Source organism: Ictidomys tridecemlineatus, chromosome 3, assembly GCF_052094955.1.
Source record: "Ictidomys tridecemlineatus isolate mIctTri1 chromosome 3, mIctTri1.hap1, whole genome shotgun sequence".
NCBI lineage: Eukaryota > Metazoa > Chordata > Mammalia > Rodentia > Sciuridae > Ictidomys > Ictidomys tridecemlineatus.
The window spans coordinates 22,261,401-22,277,827 of NC_135479.1; the positions used below are offsets into that span (position 1 = coordinate 22,261,401).

Consider the following 16,427-nt stretch of genomic DNA (forward strand, 5'->3'; position numbering starts at 1 on the left):
ATTTGAATCAAATAAGGTCAACACATCACATTTGGTTGACATGTATCTGAATTTCTTGGAATCTAGAGATTCCCCATCTTTGCTTTTTCTTGTAATCTTGTTGTTGTTATTGTTGAAGAAAAAATTAGGTTATCCGCTTTATGGAGTGTCCCAATCCAGATTTTGGTAATTGTATCCCCATGTGTCATTTCACATGTTCCTCTGGTCCTTGTATTTCTTGTAAACTAGTAATGGATCCAAGAAATCAGATTCAGATTTGATTTTGTGGCAGAAAGAATGCCCGCTTGGATGCATGTAATCCCAGTGGCTCGGGAGGCTGAGGCAGGAGAATCTCAAGTTCAAAGCCAGCCTCAGCAAAAGTGAGGTGCTAAACAACTCAGTGAGACCCGGTCTCTAAATAAAAGACTAAAAGGGCTGGGGATGTGGCTCAGGGGTCGAGTGCCCCTGAGTTCAATCCCCAGTACCACCCCCCCCCAAAAAAGAATGCCTGTTTGGAGCTCCCTTGCCCGGAAGGAGGGTGTGGCTGAGATTTGAGCAGCAGTTTCAGGTGTTGCCAGTCGGATGTGCTTATTATGAAGTTCCCATCAGGTGACAGCTCCAGCTATAAAACCCTTGCACAAACACATAGACTGGCTGCAGAGTTGGCAGGGTTACATTTTGGAAAGATCACTCTGGGTGTTGAAGGATGGGTTGGAGAAGGGAGCCAGACTCCCTTCGGAGGGCTGAGGGCGTAAGACTGCTTTCTGGAGGGGGTGGAACTGTAGGGACAGAAAGCAGATCTGGGGTTGGTTGGGGGTAGGGGAGTCATTGGCAGCAGAGAGGAGGGAAGTCATGGAGCCGTTGTCCAGGCCCTGGTGCTGCACGTTCAGCTGTCAGGACTCGCTGTCCTCCCAGCCCAAGACAAGGGTGCTGTGGACCCATTTCCAGCTCCCAGGCCCTGTGAGGGACACCTCTAGTTCTACGCTCTGTCAAGGTATCTAACCTGCATGATAGTCCTCCCTTGAAGTCCATTCACTCACTTAACTAGCAATTATTGGGCACCCAGTGTATGCCAGGCTCCATGCTAGGCAAAGAGAATCACATGGACCCCTGCCCCCACCTTCCCTTGAGAAACATCCAGAGAGGCCAGGGCGTGGCCTCTGCCCACCTGACCCCTTCACCAAGGCCATCACTGGTGCATGCTTCTTCTGGTCCCTTCCCGACACCAACTAGCCAGGTCTTGCCAGACAGAACTCATGGGTGTATCAAAAAATAATCTTTATTGTCACTAGTAGAAAACACAGAGGACTGACTGGCCTCTCAGTCTGTATAAAGTGCAGGGCATGAGACCAGCTGGGCTCTCCCCATTGCTCTCAGAATGCCCTGCCCTGGAGCAGTGCCCCAGGAGCTCCACAAAGGGAGAGTGCCACCAAGGGCCTCCCCTTGGGGAGAGGGATGGAGGGTGTATGAGGTGGGGGCATCTTCTGCCTGAGGGAGGTAAAGAAACCGGGAAGCCGGAGTGGGGAAGCCCCTGGATTGTCCATTATCTGCACCCTCCGAGTCCACTTGAGTGGAGGGGTGGCAGGCATGGCGGGTCGCCTGATGCTGGGCCGTACAGGCTTGGGCTCGCGTGGCCGTCAGAAGGCCACGCGGGTGCAGCAGAGGCGCAGCAGGCATGGCAGGATGCCACGGTTCAGCTGGTGGAACTCCACGAGCTGCAGCAGGTCCGTGAAGCGGGTCTGGCCATCGTCCATGCTGAAGTAGAGGCAGCCCTCGTCCTCGCTCTGGGCACAGCACAGAGGCAAAAGCTCAGGGAGGGCAGGGCACAAGGCTTGAGGAGCTGCCTGTGTCCTGGGCCAGACAGTTGAGGATCCCGTTTTTTTGTGCAGGGAAAAAGGAGGCACCCTGGGGGCTGGGAACTTCCTACGGGAAGCTGATGAGGACAGGTTGCTGGGAGTCCTGTGTTCCCCCCTGCAGGAATCCAGGGACAAGGGGGGCTCCTCACCGGCAGGATGAGATAGTGCTTGACTTTCTTCAGGTGGCACAAGGACAGGACAAAGCCCTGTGGGTTTCGCTGACTCTCCCGGACCAGGAACAGGCTGCCAGAAATAGAGCAGCATCCCTGAGGACCCGTGGTGGCTGCCTTGCCCCAGGGTCTGTGATCCCAAGGTCTGTGATCCCTGGATCTGTCGCCCCACTCAACCCTGCCCCTTACCCATCCACCAGGCCCTGCTGCCCAATGAGCCGCTGGCTCTCCTCGCGGGAAATGCGTCCATGGAACCAGGGCTGGGTGCGGTGGATGGCTGGAGTGGGGGGAAGCAGACGGGCTGTCACTCAAGGAAGGGATCCCCATTCCACCAGGAATGCTCAGAGAAGCATTCCTGGTGATCCCCCCATCCCTGGGAACTCAGGGTCATCACCCACCTGCACTGAGGCTCGTGCCTGAGCATGGGGTGGGCAGGCTGAGGCGGTGGTTTGTCTTCTTCTGCAGTAGAGGGGACATGGGGAGTCAGGGCATGGTTGGGAGTGCAACCTGGCACCCCCCATCTGAGGTATCTCCTAGGTCCCTCTCTTCTTCCTTCTCACTCCATGGAAACCCCCGTGGAGAAGGGTCCCCTTCTCCACAAACATGCAGATGCATGCAGGCCCCTCACCCTCCAGGCCTGGGCCTCCTCCAGGGCTGCACTCAGAGCTTCCCGGGGGTTCTCGATGACTCGCCCAGCATGGCCGGAGAAGTCCATAGCCACCAGGGTATTATCCGAGACACTCCTCTGGAGATGGGACAGGATGGGGAGGGGACGGGTCAGAACAACTGCCCTGGACCAGGACCTGGATGCCCACCCCCACCCAGTGCCCCTGGGTATACTCACCAAGGGCGGGGAACCCAAATAGGATGGACGCAGGTGGCGAGACTGGGCCTGCTGATAATTCTTATACAGCTGCATCCCATACTAAGGGCAGGAACAAAAAGAGGGTAGAGGTTCGGGGGGCCTGAGAGCTGGCTGTGACACCTCCCAGACGGGGACTCCTCAGGAGCAGGGCTGTTTCTGCTCTTGGCTAGAAGCCTCCTAAAGCCACACTCGAGTTCTCAAAGACCAAGGTGGTCATGCCGTCTCCTCATTCAGGAGACTTCCAGAGGGCAGCACTAGGACTCCTTCCTCATACTAGGGACCCCTCAGGCAGGACCAGCCCCCTACAGTCCCAGGGTCCCACCTTGAAGAGACGGAAGGCAGACAGCCAGCAGGTGCGGCTCTGCTCATCCTCACTGCAGAAGATGCGAAGCCCCTTGTGGCCATTCCGAAGCTTGTTGGGCTGTGGGGAGAGGAAATAGACTGGTCCCATATCTGCCTTTGGAACTAGATGTCTGTCCTCGGATGTCCCATGGGATACCCAAGGAGTCTCCAGCAGTGTAGGTTACAGGGAAAAGTGTGTGGGTTCCCAAGATGGAGCTCAGAGGCCCCAGGTAGGGTCCTGGTGTCTAAGCAGCCCCCCCACACACACACACACCCCAGGTCCAGGCTAGGGTCATCACCTTGACACAGAAGCCAAAGTCCGTGGGCATCCCGTAGAGTTTTCGGCCCTGGGTCACCACATAGACATTGGACTCATTCACATCTGCCACATATTGTAGGTGCCTTGGATCCTGAGCATGAATTATGCAGAACTTGGTACAGGCAGATCCCATCTGCCTATTACTGTCCCCAAGCCAGGTGAGATTTCAGGATCAGAGAGGGGCAGGGAAGTACCCGAGGTCCCACTAGCAAATAGAAGGCAAAGCCTGACTTGAACTCAGGTTCCCCTGCCTTTTCTACTGTCACCTCCTGGGGTAAGTCAGCTGAGCAGGGGCAGGGCAGGAGGCCATGCACAGGAGGCAGTCAGCTTGGAAGGGAAGGAGAAGCAGCTGAGGATCCAAGGCCTGGAGGAGGAGGGAGTGAGGAGTGAGGGGCTGGGAGTGGCACCCTCATGGCCTCACCTTGGAGGTGCCCTTGGTGGAGTAATAGAGGCCAGACCGGCGCAGGAAGCAGAAGAAGCGTTTCCACAGCTTGCGACCTGAGCCCCTCAGCTGCAGGAAGCCCTGGATCTCGGGGAAGCTGCCGGCATTCAGGAAGTTCTGAGGAGAGACCACAGGGTGAGGGCTCCCCTCTCCTTCCCTGCCCTGGGGCCTTGTAGGAAGGGGCTCTGTCTGCAGGGATCCTCCCACTTAGTCGATGAAAAAGTGACACACAGGTAAGGACAGTGACTTGTCCACAGTCAGGTAAAGGGGAAAGAAACATTGGGCGATTTGGGGGGGACTTGGGAATACGTGGCAAAGTGGGGGGCCCCCTCACCTGGATGAGGTCTTCATGGGATGCGCCGGTGTGGGCATCGAGACAGCTGGAGACCATCTTTTCTGGGAACAGGGAGTGCTGGGGGAGAAAGGGAGCAGGAATCAGGGCCCAAGGGCCCAGGTTGAGGATCGGGGTGTTCCAGCGCCCAGAGTCCCCTCGCACACACTCACCGGGGGGCTCTTGAACAGTTCGTACTTGGTGAAGTTTTTCCGGAAGATGAAGCGGCTGTCTCCACCCACGGGCCAGGTCGCCTGCACTTCCACCACAGACTCGTGGTCCTCCAGACCCCGCTCTGGGGTCAAGGGCAAAAGGCAGGGGTTAGTGGAGATTAACCGAGCCGCCCAGGGGAGCCAGGCCGGGCCCCAGATGTGAGGCACTGTAGCCCAGCTGGTGGGCTCCCTGCATCCCGACTCACCCAGGGCTAGACAGGGGTGGCACTCCACCAGCCCCCAGTGCTCGTCGCTGAGGGCATGCGCTCGCTGCACCAGCATTTCACACACGTGGCGAGCCGTGGCGCCTGCCGCCACCTCCACCGAGCGGCAGGCCCCGTCCTCACTGTACACCTTCACCACCTGCACCCCAGGAACTGCAGATGACTTGAGGCAGGGGCACAGGGCGGGACCCCTGACCAAGATGCCCCCGCTCCACCAAAGAGATGCTAAATCCACCCCGGGTCCAGGGCACCCCCCAGCCCTGCCTTGCCTTGCCTTTCCCAGAACTCACGTGAGGGCAGCTAGCATCTCGTGGTAGCAGTCCCCTTGCACTGGAGGGCCCCCCGAGAATGGGGGTCTTTGAGGGAGGACTGCAGAGCTCAGGGAAGGGGTTGGGGATGGAGGGGAGAGAGGTTGCCTGCCGCTCCTCCTCTGGGAGTCTCCTGCAGCAAGTGCGGGGAGGGAAGCCTCAGGTGCTGATGTCCCCCCCCAGGCCCTCCCCAGCCCCATCTCGCCCCACTGTACCTGCAGGTCGGGATGGGCAGAGGCTGGGACCTCTTCACCTCCCCAGACAGAGGGGCGTCCTGGGGCGGAGGAGTTCCAGGCGGGGTGCCAGGGGTTGGGCACAGGTCTTCTGGGGAGCTGCTGAGCTGAGGTGGGGAGAGATCCAGCTCCATGACATCTAAGGGAGGTGGACCGATTCCAGCTGCTCGCAAGCCTTGTCCTGAGGAGAGGGGCCAAGAGAACTCAGGCCTGGGGACCTCACAGAGCTGGCAGTTGCCCTCTGAGCTGCATTGCTCCCCCTCTAAATGGAGTTCCCCAGAGCCCTCAGAGAAGGATAGAATGAACCCAATTTATTAAAGGAGGCCCTGAGGCCCTGAGAAGGAAGCATTCATGCCCCTGAGGACAGGTGTTCGGACTCCAAATCCAGTGCTCTTCCAGCCAGAGTCACTCAGTAGAAGAGCTAAGAGGGTCCCACTTGTTACACGCCTGGTAACAGCGACCGACTCCACAACCCACACTGTCAGCTCTCAGAGTCAGGGCAAAGGCCACCCTTCGACCTCCAAGTGTGGGACACTCACTGTGCAGGGCTCTGCCCCGGGTTTTTCCAGCACTTCCCCTGCCAGACCCAGTTGCCAAGCCTGTTGTGGCAACATCAAGTGATGAGTGATCCACAGAAAGGAAGAAGGAGGTGGAGAAAGACAGGAACCAGGAGGGCTCAGCAGTGGTGGGAGGGGAAGGTCTAGTTGGGGGCCCTTGCTCCAGTAGCCCCTAAGCCTGTGTGCCCTCCGTAGAACCCTCAACGGGCCCAACTCTTTCCTGAATCCCCAATGCTAGAGCCACCTCCTCTGAGAAGTCTTCCTGGATTTTCCACATTCAGACTCAATGGCTCCCTCTCAGCACTGGGCCTTGGCAACAACTACTATGCACCTGTCTTATCCACCACTGGTCTGAGGGCATCCAGCATGGCCCCTCCCAGGCTGAGCCAGAGTCTTATCCATGTTTTAGCACCCACAGGTGTTAAGGACACCCAGGACAAGTAAGGACAGGAAGGGAAGGGCAAAGATGCCCCTAGGGGTAGAGGCAGTACTGCTCCACCTCTCCAACAGAAACCACAGACCCCATGGGCTGAGTAGAGACCAGGAGAAAGCACCAGCCCCAGCCCCCTGCTTGCTCTCCAGACACTGGGCCAGTACCATGATGCTTTGGGGGGCACCCAGGATTGCCACCTCCATAGGGCAGGCACCTGACCCTTTAGTGAGGGCATGAGGGACGTTGGGGGACAGGTGAGTCAAGGCGGGCGGGACAGCACTGCTGCAGGCTCTACATTCAACCTTGACTCATCCACACAACTTCCTGGCTTAAGAGGAACACAAACAACCCAGCCCCCCCCACACACACACACACACAATCTACAGGTAGCCTGGGAGGATGGGGGAGGCCCTGGGAAGGAACAGGATGGGGAGAAGAAGGATGCCGGCCTGAGGCTCCTCTGACGTCACCTCCTCCTCCCCACCCTTGGCTTACCAGGTGGGAATGCAGCAATCTGCCTACCTCCGGGTCCCAAGCCACCACCCAGTCACAAGCCCACTTGCCCAGGAAGGAGAGAGGAAATGCCCGGCCTGGATTCCTGAAGCCTGTCTGGAATGGAGCTCATCTCCTTGTGTAGCCCTCTACCTCCACCCCGAGGGGGCACCCAGAGTTTCCTACCCTGGGTCTAGGGCCCGAAAGTTTCTCATTTCACAGCTGGCACACCCATAGGACTTAGGAGGTCATATCTGGCCCAGGGGCTTTTCCGCATCATCCTGGGAATGAGGTTCCTCCTAACACATCCCGGGGTTACCACGGGAGCAGGAGTGGAAAGTCAAAATATCCAAGAGGACAGACTGGCAGATGGGCGAAAGGTCCTCAAAGAGCCTGGGAGAGATGGTGCGCTATGGGTCCTACCAGGACCAGGAAGGGTAAGAAACACCAACCATCCAGGTCACCAGAGCACCAACACTTGAGCACCAACACTCGGGGGCCCCACCCCCATCCCTCTAACCTCTCATTTAAAGGACTAGAGGAGGTGCTGCCGGGCTGCCCCTTCCCCAAAGCAGGACCATACATGAAGGGGTACATACATGGTGGGGCAGGGCGACCTCCAGGTTAGGAATCCCTCCACCCAGCCCTACAGACCCTCCCAAGGCTGGGGAGAAGTGGGACAGTCCTGATCAAAGAGATGAGGTGCGGTCTGGGGCCTGGCTCAGGGGCAGAGCGCTTGCTTGCCTACCACCTGTGAGGCACTGGGTTCGATCCTCAGCACACCATAAAAACAAAAAATAAAGGTATTGTTTCCATCTACTATAACAAATATTAAAAGGAGGAAGGGAGAGATGAGGTGGGAGAAGGAGGCCCCTTCCCAAGACTTTCTAACTGGGGCCTCAGCAAAGCTTGTTGGAGAGTCCGGTCCCCAAAATCAATTTGTCCTCTCAACACTGCAAGTCCAAAGCAGGGCTTCCCCAACGGCCTCTCCTGCCCCAGCGGCTCCAGCCCCACCCTCCTCCCTACCCTCCCTACCGCCCTGTGTTTACTTCCTGAATCCAGCCCCACCTGGCTGGCCCCAAGGGCGGGTGTCCAGGCCCAGTGTTTAGGGCAAACAGAAAACAAGGCCACTGGGTTGTAGCTCGGTGGTAGAGCGCTGGCCTGGCATGTGTGAGGCACTGGGTTCCATTCTCAGCATCACATAAAAATAAATAAAATAAAAATACTGTGTCCATCTACAACTGAAAACATTTAAAAAAGAGAAGAAAGAAAGAAAACAAGGCCACCTTCCAGGCTTGCCAGGGTGGAGATAGGGGCTGGCGGGCTGCGGCTGGGGCCAAGAGGCAGGAGGTCGGGTCAAGCCCAGCCCTGCAGACCATCCCTTAGGGATTTACTTGGGGGCGGGGCTTAACCTGGGGGGAGGGGGATGCGGGGCCCAGGTAAGGAGGTGGGAAACCCCTAGTTGACCCAGAGTTGAGGGCGAGCCCAGGACACTGAGGCCCCGCCCACTGACTCTCAGGGGAAAAAAAACACCCAATGAGAAGGGGAGGGGGCAGCTCTTTTAAAGTTTAATTTGGGACAAACGCAAGACCGTCCCCTGGGGAGTTAATCATTATTTTGCCTTCAGGGAGGTCCCCCTCCTCCAACACGCACAAAGCAGGATATCTGCGGGAAAAGGTAAAGCAGAGTCCAGGCCTGGCAGACCCAGAGGGCATTCCTGGGGGACAGAGGGATTGGGGGGGAACTTCCACCTAGTCCACAGGTGCATTCTCTGTCCCCAACCCGCCATAGAGAATCAGACCCCAACCTGGGTCTTTCCCCAGTCTCATCAAACAAGACCACCTGCCCCCAACACACACACCCTCCACAGGCCCCACTACACTGTAAACCCCCCAGCATCCACCGCTTCATTCCGAAGCCAGGAGGGACCCCCGGGCCCAGCCCCACGTTTCATCAAAGCCACACGCTGTGTTCCCGACCAGGGAATACAGTGAGCAGAGATGGAACTCCAGTACTTGGGAAAAATCCCTCTTCTTTACTAATCCTTCCAAATTCGAAGGTGCCCCCCACCCCGCCCGCGGAAGCATCTTAGTAGAGACTTGGGGATACACAAATTGAGGTAAATTGGGGTGAGCAAGGGCATGAGGGCAACCTCGGTACGGAGACCCCTTTCTAGCTCCTTCTCGGTAAGCGGGGAAGGGCTAGTTTCAGCGGGAAAGCAAGCCTCCTAGAGGAGCCCCTCTGAGATCTCACATCCCCTCCGCATCAATGGGCGGGGAGGGAAGGAGGGAATGCGGAGGGCGGGAAATGAAAAAGGGGGGTTGGGGACGGATGGGAGATGGGAGGAAAAGAGAAACTGGGAGGCCGCGGGGTAACACAGCAGGTGACAGAGTCTTCCCCTGCTGAGCCCAGACCTGCCCTGCATCCCACCACCAAGATGAAGTGCCCACTTTGGTCCTTACCTGGACCCTGGGCGTCGGAACACCTGGCTGGAGCCACCGGTTTGGGGAGGGAGACGTTCAGGCCCTTAACTACCTGTCCTTCTCCCTTGCCCCCGCCCCTGGCCTGACATCACCAAGCGGGGAAAGAGAGGGGGAGAGCCAGGCGGCCGTCTGTCCACCCACCTGGGCAGCCAGCCAGCTCGGAATGAAACGGGCACGGCCTGAGGCCCCGGTGTTGCTGGGGAGCGGGGTGAGGGGTATTAGGAGCAGGCTGTCCTGGGACAGATCTCGATCCGCTTACCTGAACGAGCCCCAGCAGCGGCAGCAGGTCACCAGGTCAAAGTCTGCCTCTGTCTAGGGACCCCAGGGACCTGAATTTGATTTCAAAACCACTCCGGCTTCTCGACAGGTGCTAGGAGAGGGTCCCGACCCTGGACGTGGAAGTCGAGGAGGAGGCGGGAGCTCGGCGTGTCCAGATTCCAGGCCCAGGGAAACTAAAATTATCCTGGGCAGGTGGGGGCGGGGCCGGGGAGGCGCCGGGAGGAGCAAGCCGAGGAGGAGGGGCGGAGACTCCCGACGCGGTGCCGACTGGAGTTGTTTTTGCCCTTCCTAGCCCGGCAGCAGGTGCCGGGGGAGGGTGCAGGTACCTGGGGAGAGGCGGGGAAGACGGTCGAACAAAACAGCCTGGAGAGCGAAGTTCAAGAGACGTGTCTACCTGGGAGAAAGGTTTTGGAGACTGGAAGATAAGGGGAACCGGCCCCGCTCACTCTTCCTCACGCCCCTTCCCAATACTGGTCAGTTCATTGGCCTTGCTAGGGAGCCCATCAGCAGCTGTGGGGAGGACAAAGGGCACTCTGAGAAAAGAGAAACCAGCCAGAGGGGTGTCCCACAACGAGTCCTGCCCCTTGACCTCCAGCTAGCTTGGCCACCCAAGAGGTACCCTTAGAGGTACCCAGAGTATGCCCTCCCTCTGAACAAAGTCCAGGTCTCATCTTTTATTTATTTATTTTTTTAATCCAAAGGGTCAGGCAGGGTCACACAGCAGGAGGGGCCACGGTGATCTGTAGAAAGCTCTGGCCCCAGCACCGCAGGCAACTTCTGTGAGAGTAATCCTCTTCGCTTTCTCATTCAGCCTTGGACAAACACAGGAGAGAGCCACCGTCCACCGGCAGGGGCCACCTGCCAGCTCTGTGTAGGTTACAGTTGAGAAAACAAACAATCCACCGTGATAAGAGGTCTGCCCTGGGGGGGGGGGGGCATGGAGGAGTGGCTTCAGCCTGCTTTCTTCAAACTGAGTTTTCCTTGAAAAACCAGTCTGAGTGGGACACTAAATGGGGTGAGCTCGCAAGGGCACCTGGACCAAGGAGCAGCTTGGAAAAAAGGTAGACAGTTCACTCACTCACTCATGTAATCCGCTGTTTAAGTACCTACCATTTGTCAGCCCCATGCTTGGTTCAGAGGATACAGAGTTCAGAGGTGAGCAAAGAAAACAGACCCCACCCTTAGCCTCCTGCAACCCAGTTTGGAAAACCTTTGATAATCAAGAAATCAAACAAATAAGAAATGACTGGTGACCACTATTCTGGGAGAATGACTCACATAGGGACGTAGGGAGAACCTCTTTGTGGAAATGACAATTGGGCAGAAAAGAAGGGCCAAAGCCTCTGGCAGGAGGGGACACAGCATGCAAAAGCAGAGAGGGAGGTGGTCAGAAGAGAAGGGAAAGAGGCCACACAAGGAAGCTGAGCAGGGGTGGAGAAAGCAGCTGTGCTTCTGAAAGGGTAGCCTGAGACCACTGGCCTCCATGTCTCCAGGCTTCTGTGAAAAACAGATCACTGGGCCTCTCCAGCTACTAAATCTCAATCTCTGGGGCAGAGTCCCAGGAATGTGTGGTATTGACAAGCCCTCAGGTGGCTGTTCTGCAAACCAGGTCTGAGAGCTATCTGTCCTGTTTGTCCGGATTGGCAAGAGTGGTGGGTAGAAGCCAGACCCTGCAGGTTCCATCTGGGCCTGAGTAGAGGACAAAGCACTGGTCAGGTTTACTTACATTTTGAAAAGATCGCTCTGGGTGTTGAAGGATGGGATGGGAAGGCAGCCAGACTCAGAGGGCTGAGAGCTATAGGACGGCACTTCTGTGGCTTTCTGGAGGAGATAGAACTGTAAGGACAGAAAGCAGATCTGGGATTAGGGAGGAGGGAAAGGTGTTGGTAGTTGGTGACACAGGGACTTGTGCGAGGTCACTGAGCTATGATGATGGAAGCACAATTATGTGTGTTTGTCACAGAAAGATCCACTAAAAGGATGTAAAATTCAAATCTGAATTTTTAAAAAAATTTTTAGTTGTAGTTGTCAAAACCTTTATTTTTATGTGGTGTTGAGGATTAAACCCAGGGACTCACAGCGGCTAGGTGAGCCCTCTACCGCTGAGATTTGCAAATGTTCCTTGGCTTATAATGGGGTTATATCTCAATAAACCAAGCATAAACTGAAAATATCTTGAGTTAAAAATGCATTTAATACACCTACCCTACCAAGCATGAGTCCAGCTTCTACTGAATCCTTATAACATTCACAACATTGTAAAGTTGAAAAATCGTAAAGCAAATTGTGGCAAGTCAGGAATCTTCTGCATAGATCAATGGAACAGAACTGAGAGTTCACATATAAACTCTTACAATTCCAAGCAATAAATTTTTGTATTATTATTATTATTATTATTATTATCATCATTTGGGTACTCAGGATTAAACTTAGGGGCACTTTATCACTAACCCATATCCCCAGCCCTTTTTCCTTTTTCTTTTTTTTTAATATTTATTTTTTAGCTGTAGGTGGACACAATATCTTTATTTTATTTTTTTTATGTAATGCTGAGGATCAACCCAGTGCCTCACGCATGCCAGGCGAGTGCGCTACCACTTGAGCCATATCCCCAGCCCCCCCTTTTTACTTTTCTTTTTTTTTTTTTTTTGAGACAGGGTCTCACTAAATTGCTGAGGATCTTGCTAAGTCACTAAGACTATTCTCAAACTAGCAGTCCTCCTACTTTAGCCTCCCGTGTCGCTGGGATTACAGGCGTGTGCCACAATCCGTGCCTGGCCAATAGATATTTGGCAAAGGTGCCAAGACAATTTGATAGGGGAAGAGATAGTCTTTGGGGGAGGAAAATGATGGGGCTGGAACCCAGGGCCTGCGGGTGCTAGGTAACTGCTCTGTCACTGAGCTACCCTGCTCCAGCCCCTATCCTTTTTTTTTTTTTTTTAACTTTTCTTTTTTTGAGACAGAGTCTTGCTGTATTGCCCAGGCTAATCTTGAACTCAAGGTATCCTCCTGCCTTAGTTTCCTCAGTGGTTGGGACTATAGGCACATGCCACTGCACCTGGCTATAAAAGAGTCTTTTCAATAAATAGTGCTGTGGCAATTGAATAACCATATGCCAAGAGATGAATTAGATATATTTATCTCACCGGATACACAAATGTTAATTCTAAATATACCATACACCTAAATGTAAGAGCTGAAGCATGATGCCATTTTATCTAGATAAAATGAGAACTTGTCTCAAAAAAGGGAGGGTGAGCATGTAGCCCAATGTTGAGTACCCCTCTGTCCAATCCCCCAGTTCCAAAAAAAGAAAATATTGCACTTTTTAAAAACATCATTAAAAAAAGAAAGAAAGAAAGAAAAAACATCATGTGGGGTAAAAAGGGTTGGGGTGAAGCTCAGTTGCACAATGCTTGTGTAGCATAAGTGAGGCTCTGAGTTTGATCCCCAGCATAAGGATGAGATAGGGAAGCTAGCTAGTCAAAGACTTGGAGAAACTACCAGAAAATCAAGTTATCTCATTAAAGACTTTGTATCAAAAATATATAAAGAAACTGGTGTGGTGGTGCACACCTGCAATCCCAGCAGCTAGGGATGCTGAGGCAGGAGGATCACAAATTCAAGACCAGCCTCAGAAACTTAATGAGGTCCTACACAACTTAGTGAGACCCAGTTTCAAAATAAAAATTAAAAAGGGCCCCTGGGTTCAATCCCTGGTACCCCCATATATATATATATTTTTTCAATCCCTGGTAAGATATATATATATATATCTTACATGTCAAAAATAAAGAGATAAGTAACCCAATTAAAAATGGGCAAAATATCTGAATAGATATTTCTTCAAATAATATATATGCATGGTTAATAATTGCACAAAAAGATTAGAAATGCAAATTAAAACCACAGTAATATACCACCTCTCACTCACTAAAATAGTTAGTCAAAGAGACAGACAAGTATTGATGAGGATATAGAGAAAAAATCCTTGTATATTGTATTGGTGGTGGTAATGTAAAGTGGTACAGCCACTTTGAAAAACAGTTTGGCAATTTCTTAAAAATTTAAACATAAGCTTAACCATAGAATCCAGTAATTCTACTCCTAGGAAATGAAATAAAATGAAAATACACATCCATACAAACACACCTGCATGATATTTATAGGAGCATTATTCAAAACAGACTGGAAACCCAAATGTCCATCAACTGGGAAATAAAGAAAATGTACTTCATCCATGGAATGGAATACTTTTCAGCAGTGGAAAAGGACCTACTGCGTGTAGGATGATGATCCTTGATAAATATTTTACAGCGTGAAAGAAGCCAGAAGCAAAAGACCACATATTGTATGATTAGCTTCATAAGAAATATCCAGGAAAGGGAAGTTTATAAAGTAAGAAAGCAGATTAGTGGTTGCCTATGACTGGAGTTGGGAACTGAAATGATGGCAAACAAGCAGAGGGGACCTTATTAGGCTGATGGAAATATTTTGTAACTGGACTGTGGCAATAGTTGCACAACCATACAAATCACTGAATTGTTTAAAAAGCGAAAGCGGGGTGGGGGGGCAGTTTAAAGGGACACTGAAGTGGGTGACTTGCTAGGATACTATCATGATGCTCCAGAGAGGGGAAGAGGCAGCCAGGACTTAGGCAGCCTCCGCTTCTCAAGTTGCAAAATGGAAAAGATGATGCCAATCCTCTAGTGAGGAGCCGGAATGAGACAGGGGATGTGCAGGAACTGGGTGCAAGTGATGGAGACATAGACCCAGAAGCTGGCACCTTCCCGCTCCCGAAGTGAAGGAAAGAGGCAGTCGCAAAATATTGGAAAAAGAACCGCGTTAGTGCTTCAAAGTCCAAAGAACTTGAGCGTGTGACCATGGGACGTTTTAAAATGCCAGCAGCAGACCAGCGAAAAATGGCAACTATTACCAACCATCAGTCACTCCATCTCCATCCCCAGAATGCTTGCCCTTTTATAAACTGGAAAGCGCTTTGCAGCCTAAATTCATCAGATTAAGCAGGGCCATGAAGTCCGGCGGACCCTTGGTGCGGGGCAAGACCCCTACTCGAGGGCCCAGGGACTCCAGTTCTGCGCGCCGCAGTACAGAACCTGCACGTAGCACAAGCCGTAGCCCGCAAGGGGCGCCCAGACGCAAAGCGCGGTCCCGCCACGCCCCGCGGCCACGCCCCGTCACGTGCTCGCGGCATCGCGTCACACCCGGAAGCAGCGGCCGGAGCAGAGCCGGCAGCGATGAGCGGGGATTCGGGGCAAGTGTCCGTAGCGCCCCCTCCTGGGGAGGTCGAACCGGGCAGTGGGGTCCGCATCGTGGTGGAATACTGGTGAGCAGTCCGGCTGGAAAGGCCCCTCTCTGTCCCCGAGGCCGGACGGAGGTGGGTCCATGGGAAGCCCCTCCCCCGAAACCCCAGTCCACCCTATGTCTCTTCTCCCCAGTGAACCCTGCGGCTTCGAAGCGACGTACCTCGAGCTGGCGAGTGCTGTGAAGGAAGAGTATCCGGGCATTGAGATTGAGTCGCGATTGGGGGGGACAGGTGAGGTCCGAAGAACACCTGCTGAGTCAGTCTGTGTTCTAAACCCCAGCTCTCCTACTTTCTAGCTCTGACATTGACTGCTTTATGTGAAGTGCCCAGCAGTGTTTTGCACATCGTAAAAATGTCCAACCACCATGCGTCTGCTTGCATAGGTGAGGGGGCCACGGATGAGGCCTATAAGGAGTAACCTGTTAGACTGCAATAGTGTGGCTTTGGAGTGTAGGGAGCCCTTCATTAAGTGGTGAAAGGACACACAGTTGAGGCCTCCTCTAGGTTCCATTGAGTTGACACCCAGTTGAGGATTGGATTAAGGAGCTACAAATGTCTCTGATGGGGGAACATGAAGAAGCCTGTGAGGAGTCTAAGGAATGTGGAGGGTCTCCCCTGACTTTTTGCCTGTTCTCAGCATACCATTCATTCATGCCTTTATTTCATACCAGGAGCCTTTGAGATTGAGATCAATGGACAGCTGGTGTTCTCCAAGCTGGAGAATGGGGGCTTTCCTTATGAGAAAGATGTGAGTATTTGTAGTCTTGGGAGGACCCTGGGGCATCCTGCCCCATGAGTGCATCGTCCTATTCCACATCTCTACTCTCTAGCTCATTGAGGCCATCCGAAGAGCCAGTAATGGAGAACCCTTAGAAAAGATCACCAACAGCCGTCCTCCATGCATCATCCTGTGACTGCACAGTTCTGGGTTCCTGCTGTGTTCTGGGATCCAGACCTTGGTTTCCTTTGGTCCTACTGGGAACAACCCCTGCCTCTTTCCCCTCACTTAGCTCCTGGTAGCTAAGAGGCCCTGGCCTCCACTTTGCCCCTTTGGGCAACAGAAGGGAATAGAAACTTCTGTGGTCTTGGGTGTAAGAAAGGGATGCTCTCTGTGGATATTTCACATCCACCCTAATACCCGCTTCTCAGAATCAGTGCCCACAAAAGCCCGGTCTCCTCCCCAACTTGGCAATACCTGTCAGATGCCACAGTAGATCTAATTTATTCCCCAAGCCCTGGGCAGTGTCAGCAGTTGGCAATAAAGAGGCACTATGAACACTTGTGCCAACTAGTGTGTGTTTATGTGTCCATTCTAGGGTTAGGGGTGGGGGGCAAAGGTCAGCCTGGCCTTGACACTACCTGATGCGTGGGCTTTTGCTGAACAACTGCTTCTTGGTTCAATAAACCCCTTTTTTAGCCAACAGCAAAGAAAAAGAGCCACACAGTAGACACTCCCACTTCTTTCCCCTTCCTACCCCCAACTCCCCTTCCCCACAGGGAGGAAATGACCTTAGTCTAGTAGATAGCCTTAGGAATGAGTTTGTTCAAACAAGAATTATCTGGTTGTCAAAGGGCT

At 53.5% G+C, this 16,427-nt stretch overlaps 2 protein-coding genes across 6 annotated transcripts; one reads left to right on the top strand and one right to left on the bottom strand.

Moving 5' to 3' along the window:
• Window positions 1-1,240: 1,240 nt before the first annotated feature.
• Window positions 1,241-14,632, bottom strand: Grb7 (growth factor receptor bound protein 7). Of its 5 annotated transcripts, XM_021724193.3 has the most exons (17): window positions 14,466-14,632; window positions 11,252-11,361; window positions 9,506-9,851; window positions 5,264-5,462; window positions 5,031-5,181; window positions 4,723-4,879; window positions 4,478-4,599; window positions 4,308-4,385; window positions 3,953-4,090; window positions 3,512-3,622; window positions 3,193-3,291; window positions 2,850-2,930; window positions 2,634-2,750; window positions 2,404-2,464; window positions 2,195-2,282; window positions 1,985-2,078; window positions 1,241-1,763 (listed from the first exon to the last, which is right to left on the bottom strand). In XM_021724193.3, the coding sequence occupies exons 4-17, from the start codon at window positions 5,413-5,415 to the stop codon at window positions 1,617-1,619; spliced, it is 1,596 nt and encodes a 531-aa protein (XP_021579868.2). In that variant the 5' UTR covers window positions 5,416-5,462; window positions 9,506-9,851; window positions 11,252-11,361; window positions 14,466-14,632; the 3' UTR covers window positions 1,241-1,616. The 5 variants fall into 5 exon arrangements, with proteins under 5 accessions (XP_021579868.2, XP_077898189.1, XP_077898190.1 ...); XM_078042063.1 differs by lacking the exon at window positions 14,466-14,632 and having other exon boundaries at window positions 11,252-11,397; XM_078042064.1 differs by lacking the exons at window positions 9,506-9,851; window positions 11,252-11,361; window positions 14,466-14,632 and adding exons at window positions 7,832-7,953; window positions 9,226-9,380.
• Window positions 14,633-14,713: 81 nt separating this feature from the next.
• Mien1 (migration and invasion enhancer 1) lies at window positions 14,714-16,139 on the top strand. The gene is made up of 4 exons (XM_005321786.4): window positions 14,714-14,872; window positions 14,985-15,082; window positions 15,523-15,599; window positions 15,682-16,139. The coding sequence occupies exons 1-4, from the start codon at window positions 14,784-14,786 to the stop codon at window positions 15,763-15,765; spliced, it is 348 nt and encodes a 115-aa protein (XP_005321843.1). The 5' UTR covers window positions 14,714-14,783; the 3' UTR covers window positions 15,766-16,139.
• The last annotated feature ends 288 nt before the right edge of the window (window positions 16,140-16,427 follow it).